Below are 11,382 nucleotides of genomic sequence, written 5' to 3'. Positions count from 1 at the left end.
GTTGTTGTTGAGTGAACGGTGTCTTCTGCAGATGATGGAGACACACATAGCGGAGGAGGAAGACGCTCGCCAGAAGCTGCAGCTGGAGAAGGCGTCCGTGGAGGGGAAGGTGAAGAAGCTGGAGGAGGAGGTCCTGATCGTGGAGGACCAGAACATCAAGCTGCAGAAGGTAGGAGGCGTCCGGCGCGTCGCTGCGTTTACCTCACGGTTTGTACTCCAGCGTGAACGTCTCCACAGGAGCGGAAGCTGATGGAGGAGCGTCTGGCGGACATGAGCTCCAACCTGGCCGAGGAGGAGGAGAAGTCCAAGAACCTGAGCAAGCTGAAGACCAAGCACGAGTCCATGATCTCCGACCTGGAGGGTCAGTCACACCTCAGACACTCACTGGAGTCACACGTGATGACATCATGTTCCTTATGCACGCAATACAACGAGTACAAAGTATTCATGTACTGAAGAAACATAAGAAGCTTCTGCACAAGGGACGAGTTTCTCTATAACTTTAACTGTAGAAACACACTTTGATGTATTAGTTAATGAATCATACTGGTATTTTTTACCATCATTAATTTGTTAACTAATTAATTAATTGATAATACAAGTATATGATATTATATATATTTAGTTATATAAGTATATATATATAATTACAATTAGAACATTTTAAATATTTTATAATATCAGAACTCAAATGGAATGTATCTGGTAGAATGTAAAACAGTTATATTATAGTAATAATGGTCATTTTTACCCTTAATTCTGGATTTTTGAAGAATAAGTTAATTGATTTACAGATAACACAAATATAATATTGTAAAATGAACATAATTAATCTGATTTCAAAGAGTTCATGTTTCTGATGAGTTCTTCTTAAAGGTACAGTGTGTGGCTGTAAACTCACCACTAGATGGCGCCAGACACTGGACCTTTAAGGATAACATTTAGAGTTCTTACATACTTAATAATTTTCCGGAACAGCTGTAACAGTTGTCTTCTCTCGTGCAGTGCGTATGAAGAAGGAGGAGAAGGGCCGTCAGGACATGGAGAAAGCCAAGAGGAAGGTGGAGGCGGAGCTAGCCGACCTCCAGGATCACAACGCCGACCTGCAGGCCCAACTCGCTGAAGCCCGAGCCCAGCTGGCCGCCAAGGAGGAGGAGCTCCAGGCCACACTGGCTCGGTGAGCAGAGGACTCCTCTGGTTGTATAGAAGTCTATGCTTCATGGGTTAAAGCTGCATTCTCTCTCCTGACCACCAGGGGGTGACTCCTCTGGTTGTGTAGAAGTCTATGCTTCATGGGTTAAAGCTGCATTCTCTCTCCTGACCACCAGGGGGTGACTCCTCTGGTTGTGTAGAAGTCTATGCTTCATGTGTTAAAGCTGCATTCTCTCTCCTGACCACCAGGGGTGACTCCTCTGGTTGTATAGAAGTATATGCTTCATGTGTTAAAGCTGCATTCTCTCTCTTGACCACCAGGGGGGCGACTCCTCTGGTTGTATAGAAGTCTATGCTTCATGTGTTAAAGCTGCATTCTCTCTCCTGACCACCAGGGGGAGACTCCTCTGGTTGTGTAGAAGTCTATGCTTCATGTGTTGAAGCTGCATTCTCTCTCCTGACCACCAGGGGGAGACTCCTCTGGTTGTGTAGAAGTCTACATAAATGACTCTACTTGACATTTTGTAAAAACCTGGTTTGCGTCCCCAGCCTGGAGGAGGAGTGCAACCACCGGGGCGCCGCGGTGAAGCGGGTCCGGGAGCTGGAGGTTCTGCTGTCGGAGCTGCAGGAGGACCTGGAGGCGGAGCGGGCGGCGCGAGGGAAGGTGGAGGCGGCGAGGAGAGATCTGGGAGAGGAGCTGAACGCCCTCCGCACCGAGCTGGAGGACAGCCTGGACACCACCGCCGCCCAGCAGGAGCTACGGTCCGTCCTCCGCGTTAAACCACCTCCATGTTAAACCACCTCCATGTTAAACCACATCCATGTTAAACCACATCCATGTGTTAAACCACCTCCATGTTAAACCACCTCCATGTTAAACCACATCCATGTGTTAAACCACCTCCATGTTAAACCACCTCCATGTTAAACCACATCCATGTTAAACCACATCCATGTGTTAAACCACCTCTGATTGGTCCACAGTCTCAGAGTTTAATCGATGAAGCGCTTGAAGTGAAGGATGTCGACTAGATCTGTGAAACTGATTTCCTGCATACAGAAGAACACAAAAGCACATTTTAAATATTGTGTTTACTAGAAATGTGTTCATTCGTTTCTTTGAAATAAGTATAAACAAAGCATAGAAACGTTCAGTAAGAACAGAAAAGTCAGAAAGCAAAACACTTAAGAAATGTCCTAAACTTTGACTTTGACCTAAAACGTATCAACTTCTCAGCGTTTATTTCCAAAGTGTGGAAAGTGTTTTCTCGGCTGCTCCCTCCTCAATGGTTCAGTCATATAGACCAAATCTTTAGACGTAGTTTATACGGCCCAGTTTTTATTATAATTACATTCTGACTTCTGCATTTCTTTTGGATGTGTCGCGTGACGTTGTGTTTACGGCGTGTTTACGGCGTGTAACCGGCAGAGCGAAGCGCGAGCAGGAAGTGAACGCGCTGAAGAAAGCCATGGAAGACGAGGGGCGGAGCCACGAGGCGCAGGTTCAAGACCTGAGACAGAAACACAGCCAGGTGGTGGAGGAGCTGACGGAGCAGCTGGAGCAGGCCAAGAGGGTACACACACACACACACACACACACACACACACACACACACACACACACACACACACACACACACACACACACACACACACACACACACTCTTACATATAAAATTTTAAACAAAATAAAACCTGCAAATTGGAGAGCTGAAAACAGAAAAATATGTTTTGCATTTTTGCTGAATTCATTTTGCTGAATTGAAACTAATTCTGCAGTTTTCAAATAAACTATAATATGGCTTTATGTTGAACATTTAAACATTTAAAGCTGACTACATTGAGGGAGATTGTCTGTTTGTTAATCCTTAATACTTCAGATTTGCATCTCACATTCAGATGTTTAAAGTGCGCCTTTAGACCTGAACATAAACCATCATTTGGTTAAGACTAGCGGAGCCGGGGCTCGAACCACCGATCATTTGGTAGCTCTCTGTTTAACTTAACAACATCCTCACCTGCGGCCGTGTCTCGTCCAGGTGAGGGCCGGTCTGGAGAAAGCCAAGCAGGGCCTGGAGAAGGACTTTGCGGACCTCAGCGCAGACCTGCGCTCTCTGGCCGGCGCCAAGCAGGACGTGGAGCACAAGAAGAAGAAGCTGGAGGCGCAGCTGAACGAGCTGCACGGCCGCTGCAGCGACGGAGAGCGGCAGAGGACCGAGCTGGGGGAGCGCGTGTCCAAGACCAGCGTGAGGCTGGATGCAAACACGGATACTATGCATTAAAACTACAACACAAAACACGGATATTATGCATTGAAACTACAACACATAACACGGATATTATGCATTAAAACGACATCATACTAACACGGATACTATGCATTAAAACTACAACATACTAACACGGATACTATGCATTAAAACTACATCATACTAACACGGATACTATGCATTAAAACTACAACACATAACACGGATACTATGCATTAAAACTACAACACAAAACACGGATATTATGAATTAAAACTACATCATACTAACACGGATATTATGCATTAAAACTACAACACATAACACGGATATTATGAATTAAAACTACATCATACTAACACGGATATTATGCATTAAAACTACAACACATAACATGGATATTATGCATTAAAACTACATCATACTAACACGGATATTATGCATTAAAAATACAACACATAACACGGATATTATGCATTAAAACTACATCATACTAACACGAATACTATGCATTAAAACTACAACACAAAACACGGATATTATGAATTAAAACTACATCATACTAACACGGATATTATGCATTAAAACTACAACACATAACACGGATATTATGAATTAAAACTACATCATACTAACACGGATATTATGCATTAAAACTACAACACATAACATGGATATTATGCATTAAAACTACATCATACTAACACGGATACTATGCATTAAAACTACAACACACTCACACGGATATTATGCATTAAAACTACAACACATAACATGGATATTATGCATTAAAACTACAACACATAACACGGATATTATGCATTAAAACGACATCATACTAACACGGATACTATGCATTAAAACTACATCATACTAACACGGATACTATGCATTAAAACTACATCATACTAACACGGATACTATGCATTAAAACTACAACACATAACACGGATATTATGCATTAAAACTACATCATACTAACACGGATACTATGCATTAAAACTACATCATACTAACACGGATATTATGCATTAAAAATACAACACATAACACGGATATTATGCATTAAAACTACATCATACAAACACGGATACTATGCATTAAAACTACAACATATTAACATGGAATATTAATAAATTAAAACTACAACATATTAACATGGAATATTAATGCATTAAAACTACACCACATAGAAGCTCATGAATTAAAACAGAAACACACTCAGGAAGTGACACAGAAAAAGGGATAAAAAAGGATAATGAATTGATACTGAAGCACCATTATAATTAATCTCATGAATATATATTTATATATATGTATATTGTACTTTTTAATTTAATTCATATATATATTATTATTTGTATTTATTTTATTTTGTATATATTTATTATATACTGTTTAAATTATATTTATTGATATATATTTTGTATATATATATTGTTTTATATAAATGTATATATGTATTTATGTGTAATTTTATTTGTATATATATTATACATTTATATATAGTGTGAGAAGAAAATATCGGACAAAATTTAATTTTTTACTACCTCTCTTTTGACTCCTTTCCTTTGTCCCTTCATCCTTTCCTCTGTCCTTTCCTCTGTCCTCGTCTCCTCAGATGGAGCTGGACAGTGTGACGGGTCTTTTGAACGAAGCGGAGGGAAAGAACATCAAGCTGAGCAAAGACGTGTCCAGTCTGTCCTCTCAGCTGCAGGACGCTCAGGTGAGCTTCAGAGGGCAACGTGAGCCTGTTGGTGTGTGTTACACCTGTTGGTGTGTGTTACACCTGTTAGTGTGTGTTACATGTGTTAGTGTGTGTTACACCTGTTAGTGTGTGTTACACCTGTTGGTGTGTGTTACACCTGTTAGTGTGTGTTACACCTGTTGGTGTGTGTTACACCTGTTAGTGTGTGTTACATGTGTTAGTGTGTGTTAGTGTGTGTGTTGCACCTGTTAGTGTGTGTTACACCTGTTAGTGTGTGTTACATGTGTTAGTGTGTGTTACACCTGTTGGTGTGTGTTACACCTGTTAGTGTGTGTTACATGTGTTAGTATGTGTTACACCTGTTAGTGTGTGTTACATGTGTTAGTGTGTGTGTTGCACCTGTTAGTGTGTGTTACACCTGTTAGTGTGTTACACCTGTTAGTGTGTGTTACACCCGTTAGTGTGTGTTACACCTGTTAGTGTGTGTTACACCTGTTGGTGTGGGTTACACCTGTTAGTGTGTTACATGTGTTAGTGTGTGTTACACCTGTTAGTGTGTGTTACACCTGTTAGTGTGTTACATGTGTTAGTGTGTGTTACACCTGTTAGTGTGTGTTACACCTGTTAGTGTGTTACATGTGTTAGTGTGTGTTACACCTGTTCGTGTGTTACATGTGTTAGTGTGTGTGTTGCACCTGTTAGTGTGTGTTACACCTGTTAGTGTGTTACACCTGTTGGTGTGTGTTACACCTGTTAGTGTGTTACATGTGTTAGTGTGTGTTACACCTGTTAGTGTGTGTTACACCTGTTAGTGTGTTACACCTGTTAGTGTGTGTTACACCTGTTAGTGTGTTACATGTGTTAGTGTGTGTTACACCTGTTAGTGTGTGTTACACCTGTTAGTGTGTTACATGTGTTAGTGTGTGTTACACCTGTTAGTGTGTGTTACACCTGTTAGTGTGTTACATGTGTTAGTGTGTGTTACACCTGTTAGTGTGTGTTACACCTGTTGGTGTGTGTTACACCTGTTAGTGTGTGTTACATGTGTTAGTGTGTGTTACACCTGTTGGTGTGTGTTACACCTGTTAGTGTGTGTTACATGTGTTAGTGTGTGTTACACCTGTTGGTGTGTGTTACACCTGTTAGTGTGTTACATGTGTTAGTGTGTGTTACACCTGTTGGTGTGTGTTACACCTGTTAGTGTGTGTTACATGTGTTTGTGTGTGTAACATGTGTTAGTGTGTGTTACACCTGTTGGTGTGTGTTACACCTGTTGGTTTGTGTTACATGTGTTAGTGTGTGTTACACCTGTTGGTGTGTGTTACACCTGTTGGTGTGTGTTACACCTGTTGGTGTGTGTTACATGTGTTCAATGTTAACCGCATGTTAAACTAAGAATGTTCAAAGCTGCACGACAATCATTCCAATAGTTGTCAAGAAACTTCAATCAGACAGAAAATCTCAGAAGCTGAGAGGAAACATTTTCTGGAAACCAAGAATGTCTGCAAAGAAATGTGTCAATCAAACTCAAAGACATTCAGATATTTCACTGAATAGATATTTTCACTGCAGAGTCAAAGAGACCTTGAACTTCTTCTTTATTTGGTAAATGCAATTATTCCTTTTAAAATACAATGAGCATTAAAGAGTCTCTTTTTCTGGTTATTTATTGTCTCTTTGTAGTTGTTTTGCATCTTTCTCTGGTTGTTTTGTGTGTCTTTGTTTTCCCAACTGACCCCCTTTCTCCTCATGTCGCCCCTCGTCTCCTCGTCTTCTCGTCTCCTCATCTCCCCTCGTCTCCTCGTCTCCTCCTCCAGGAGCTGCTGTCGGAGGAGACCCGTCAGAAGCTGAACCTGTCGGGGCGTCTCCGCCAGGCGGAGGAGGACCGTAGCGGCCTGGTGGAGCAGCTGGAGGAGGAGACGGAGAGCCGCCGGGCCGTGGAGCGCCAGGTCTCCAGCCTCAGCATGCAGGTCAGTCGCTGAAGGTCTCCAGACCGCCGCAGACCCAAACCACGGGGATGCAAACTCACGCGAGCTCTCGCCGCTTGGCTTCCCCTCAGCTGTCCGACTACAAGAAGAAGCTGGACGAGGCGTCCGGGACGGTGGAGCTGCTGGAGGAGGGCAAGAAGCGCCTGCTGCGCGAGCTGGAGGCGGCCAACGGCGAGTACGAGGAGAAGGCGTCGGCCTACGACAAGCTGGAAAAGAGCCGGAACCGCAAGGATCAGGAGCTGGAGGACGTCCTCATGGACCTGGAGGGCCAGCGGCAGCTCGTGGCCAACCTGGAGAAGAAGCAGAAGAAGTTTGATCAGGTGGGACGGGCCTGTTGGTGTGTTAACCAGAATTACACCAGCATGATGTCTTAAACCAGTTTAATAGTCTTAAACCAGTGTTAACCAGTATCACACCAGTATGATGTCTTAAACCAGTGTTAGACCATCTTAAACCAGTATTGGACCTTAAACTATTAGTAAGATAAGTAGTGATGAAGTCTCCTTGGCCCGGCAGATGCTGGCGGAGGAGCGCTCCGTCTCCTGCAAGTTCGCGGAGGAGCGCGACCGAGCGGAGGCGGAGGCGAGGGAGAAGGAGACGCGGGTTCTGGCTCTGGCCCGAGCGCTGGAGGAGAACCAGGACGCGCTGGAGGACGCGGACAAGACCGTGAAGGCGCTCCGGGGCGAGATGGAGGACCTCATCAGCTCCAAGGACGACGTGGGGAAGAGCGTAAGAGGAGGCGCGACGGTCCGCGGTCACATTGAGCTGCAGGCGCCGCGTCCTGACCTCCATCTGCTCAACAGGTCCACGACCTGGACAAGGCCAAGCGCGGCCTGGAGGCCTGCGTGGACGAGATGCGGGCGCAGATGGATGAGCTGGAGGACGAGCTGCAGGTCGCCGAGGACGCCAAGCTGCGCCTGGAGGTCAACGCCCAGGCGCTGAGGGCGCAGCACGAGAGGGAGCTCCTCGCCCGAGACCAGCTGGGCGAGGAGAAGAGGAAGCAGCTGCTCAAGCAGGTCTCACGGGGTTCTAGGTCGAGTCTCGGGCCGGTGGTTCAGGCCTTGTGTCCATTGGACCATCAGATGATGATCCAGTGGACCACGAGGCAGGGTGGGCTTTAGGGCGGGGCTTACTGTGATTGACAGGCCGCAACCAGACACGTATACATCCTCCTCCTTCAAAGAGTCGTACCTGTAGACTCGGATCTTCTTTGACCCGTGTTGTAAAATAAGAAAGTATAAAACAAGATGGCTGACCCTCCCCAGGTGCGCGAGCTGGAGGCGGAGCTTGAGGAGGAGAGGAAGCAGCGAGGTCAAGCGTCGAGCAGCAAGAAGAAGCTGGAGGGCGAGCTGAAGGACATGGAGGACCAGCTGGAGGCCACCAGCAGGGGCCGCGACGAGGCCGCCAAGCAGCTCCGCAAGATCCAGGTCCGCCGGGCGCCGAGGCCGACGTCCGAGCGAGTCGCTTCCTGTCGTTTCTTTACTCACGTGTGTTTGAACTCCGCCCACAGGGCCAGGTGAAGGACCTGCAGAGGGACCTGGAGGACTCGCGCGCCGCCCAGAAGGAGGTCCTGGGCTCGGCCAGGGAGTCCGAGCGCAGAACCAAGGCCATCGAGGCCGACGTGGTCCAGCTGCACGAGGTGCGCTTTCAAAATAAAAGCCTGTTGTTTCCCGCTGACTATGACACAAAGAGATTCAGCTGTGTTTACTTGTGTATAGTTTGATAGTTTGTGTTTCTTACTTCCAGATGTTGGCGGCTGCTGAGAGATCCCGTAAGCAGGCCGAGACGGAGAGAGACGAGCTGGCAGAGGAGCTGGCCAGCAACGCCTCTGGGAAGTGAGTGGAAGTAGTGAGAAAAGAAAAGATGGTGATAAGTTACTTTTTTTCGTTTGTGAAAACAGGTGAAAGAAAAGCTTTATTAAGAGGATTTTTTATTTTTAGATCAGGATCATTTTTTTTCCGAATGTTTGTTGTTGTAATACTATCTCTCCCCACACGGGGCGGAAGTGCACCACCAGCTCTAAACAACTACAACGTTTCATCTCTCCATGCACTCTAAACACAAAGGTACAAGTACAATTAAAAACTCACCTGGTGAAACTTTGTTCACCTGTTTCACCGATAAAAAAAAATATGAAAGTACTTTTCTTTTCTCCCGTCCTTACATCATAAACACAGGTGAGAAAACTGTTCAGATACGATTTAGAATTGTTTACCTCGCAGGTATCTGATGCTCAAGAGTCTAAGATAATTAAATAAATACACCAGTTTGGGGATTTTTATTGAATAGTTAGATTTCAACATGTGTTGCTGTTGCCACGAGTCATCAGATTGTAAAAACTGTCAGAAAATAGTAGCGATTCAATCTGAATCTTTCCGTTTCATGAGATTGTTTCGTGTATTCTTTGATCTCGTGGTGAAGCCGATAGCAGAGCCCGTCTCTCTCCTCAGGTCGCTGCTGTCGGACGAGAAGCGGCGCCTGGACGTGAAGCTGCTGCAGCTGGAGGAGGAGCTGGAGGAGGAGCAGGCCTCAACGGAGAGCCTCAACGAGCGGCTGAGGAAGAGCCAGCAGCTGGTAGGTTCCCGGGGGCCGGACTAGACCGCATGGGGACGGGGGTGTCCGGGTCGCGGTCCTGACCTCTGCTGTGCAGGTGGACCAGCTGGGGGCGGAGCTGGCGGCGGAGCGCGGCGCCGCCCAGAGCCGGGAGGCGGCGCGGCAGCAGCTGGAGCGGCAGACCCGGGACCTGAAGGCCAAGCTGCAGGAGCTGGAGGGCCAGGGCCGCGCCAAGCTCAAGGCCTCCATCGCCGGCCTGGAGGCCAAGCTCAGGGAGGCGGAGGAGCAGCTGGAGGTGGAGAGCAGGTACTGGTGCATTGTGGGAAACGGAGTTCCACGAAGGTAGATCACCAACTTACGAAGACGGGACCGGAAAATACATCGATGTTATCTTCTGTGAACTCACCAGCTCTTCTATTATTATTTCTTCAACTACTGAGTCATTAAATATTATATACATATATAATATTTTAGTCAACGCTACAATATAGTCACAATAAATTATATAAACTATAATAAACAAAGAAATAAAATTGGTTAAAAAAGATTCTAGATAATTCTAGATTTTTATCTTAAATGATGTATTTGTGTTTCATTTTATAACTTTGTTAATATAAGGTAAGATTTATTAATATTAATATGAATATTATAATAACTATCAGAATGTATTATTATTATTATTATTATACAGCATTTTTCAAAACAAAGTCACAAAGTTCTTTACATGTTTTAATCCTGGTTCAACCATGTACGTTTAATATTGTTATAATAGTAGTAGTAGTAGTAGTAGTAGTAGTAGTATTATGGTTCTCATTGTTATTACTAAGAACTATTGCATGAATAACATGTGTTGATGTGCAGAGAGCGTCAGTCCAACGCCAAGACTCTGCGCCAGAAGGAGAAGAAAGTGAAGGACCTGAGCATCCAGATGGAGGACGAGAGGAAGCAGGCGCAGCAGTACAAGGACCAGGTGAGCGGCGAGCGTGAGGAAAGAACCAACAACCTCCAGGACGCCTTCACCACAACCCCGTGCTCTGTGCCCTGCAGGCGGAGAAGGGCAACGTGCGGGTGAAGCAGCTGAAGCACCAGCTGGAGGAGGCGGAGGAGGAGGCGCAGCGCGTCGCCGCCTCCCGCAGGAAGCTGCAGCGGGAGCTGGACGAGGCCACGGAGGCCAACGACGGGCTGAGCCGCGACATGGCGTCCCTCCGGAGCAAGCTGAGGTAGCGGCGGGTCGCGACCCCTCTGGCCGTGTTACAGCGTGCACCGACCAAGAGCTTCCACGTATTCAAAGCTCGCTTCACTGAAGCCTGAAACCAAACCCTCTGAACCCCAAAACCCGGCAAAACGGCACGTTTAGACAGCCGGGTGTCAGAGTTTCATTTTTCGGACGGTGCCTGAACACATCACGTGCATCTTATGCGTTGAGAGTTTTAGCAACTCTTCTCGCCGCGTGGCTTATCTCCGTAAAACAGTTTCCGTTTCCGCCATCCTTCATGGACATAACCTCTAGTTCTGCTTATGCTTGTTGTGTAAATTCCACATATGCGCACATTTGTCGCCCGAGTTGAAAATATTTCAATATTTCAAATATTATGATGCGGATTTTTCGCGTCATTCGCGCCGCCCAGCGGAAATTTGCATTGTTCGCAATCAAAATATATACATTTAAAATGTATATTTTTTTCCAACAAAAACATTTTATTCTACACGTCTCATTTAAAATCTCGCCAC

At 45.6% G+C, this 11,382-nt stretch overlaps 1 protein-coding gene across 1 annotated transcript in view; it reads left to right on the top strand.

Moving 5' to 3' along the window:
• LOC306750330 (uncharacterized protein) overlaps positions 1 to 10,875 on the top strand; it is a gene marked incomplete at both ends in the record, with an annotated part of 25,493 nt that extends 14,618 nt beyond the window's left edge. The window contains 18 exons of the mRNA XM_079233739.1: positions 32 to 169; positions 238 to 361; positions 1,006 to 1,177; positions 1,702 to 1,914; positions 2,582 to 2,726; positions 3,193 to 3,399; positions 5,024 to 5,128; positions 6,928 to 7,080; positions 7,170 to 7,418; positions 7,615 to 7,827; positions 7,902 to 8,114; positions 8,364 to 8,525; positions 8,609 to 8,737; positions 8,845 to 8,933; positions 9,549 to 9,672; positions 9,749 to 9,957; positions 10,513 to 10,621; positions 10,699 to 10,875. Coding sequence (XP_079089865.1) covers positions 32 to 169; positions 238 to 361; positions 1,006 to 1,177; positions 1,702 to 1,914; positions 2,582 to 2,726; positions 3,193 to 3,399; positions 5,024 to 5,128; positions 6,928 to 7,080; positions 7,170 to 7,418; positions 7,615 to 7,827; positions 7,902 to 8,114; positions 8,364 to 8,525; positions 8,609 to 8,737; positions 8,845 to 8,933; positions 9,549 to 9,672; positions 9,749 to 9,957; positions 10,513 to 10,621; positions 10,699 to 10,875 — 2,931 coding nt within the window. The remainder of the gene's footprint in view (positions 1 to 31; positions 170 to 237; positions 362 to 1,005; positions 1,178 to 1,701; positions 1,915 to 2,581; positions 2,727 to 3,192; positions 3,400 to 5,023; positions 5,129 to 6,927; positions 7,081 to 7,169; positions 7,419 to 7,614; positions 7,828 to 7,901; positions 8,115 to 8,363; positions 8,526 to 8,608; positions 8,738 to 8,844; positions 8,934 to 9,548; positions 9,673 to 9,748; positions 9,958 to 10,512; positions 10,622 to 10,698) is intronic.
• Positions 10,876 to 11,382: the final 507 nt, after the last annotated feature.

Source organism: Taurulus bubalis (assembly GCF_910589615.1).
Source record: "Taurulus bubalis genome assembly, chromosome: 17".
In the NCBI taxonomy this organism is placed as follows: domain Eukaryota; kingdom Metazoa; phylum Chordata; class Actinopteri; order Perciformes; family Cottidae; genus Taurulus; species Taurulus bubalis.
This window is presented reverse-complemented; position numbering and strand designations above follow the sequence as displayed.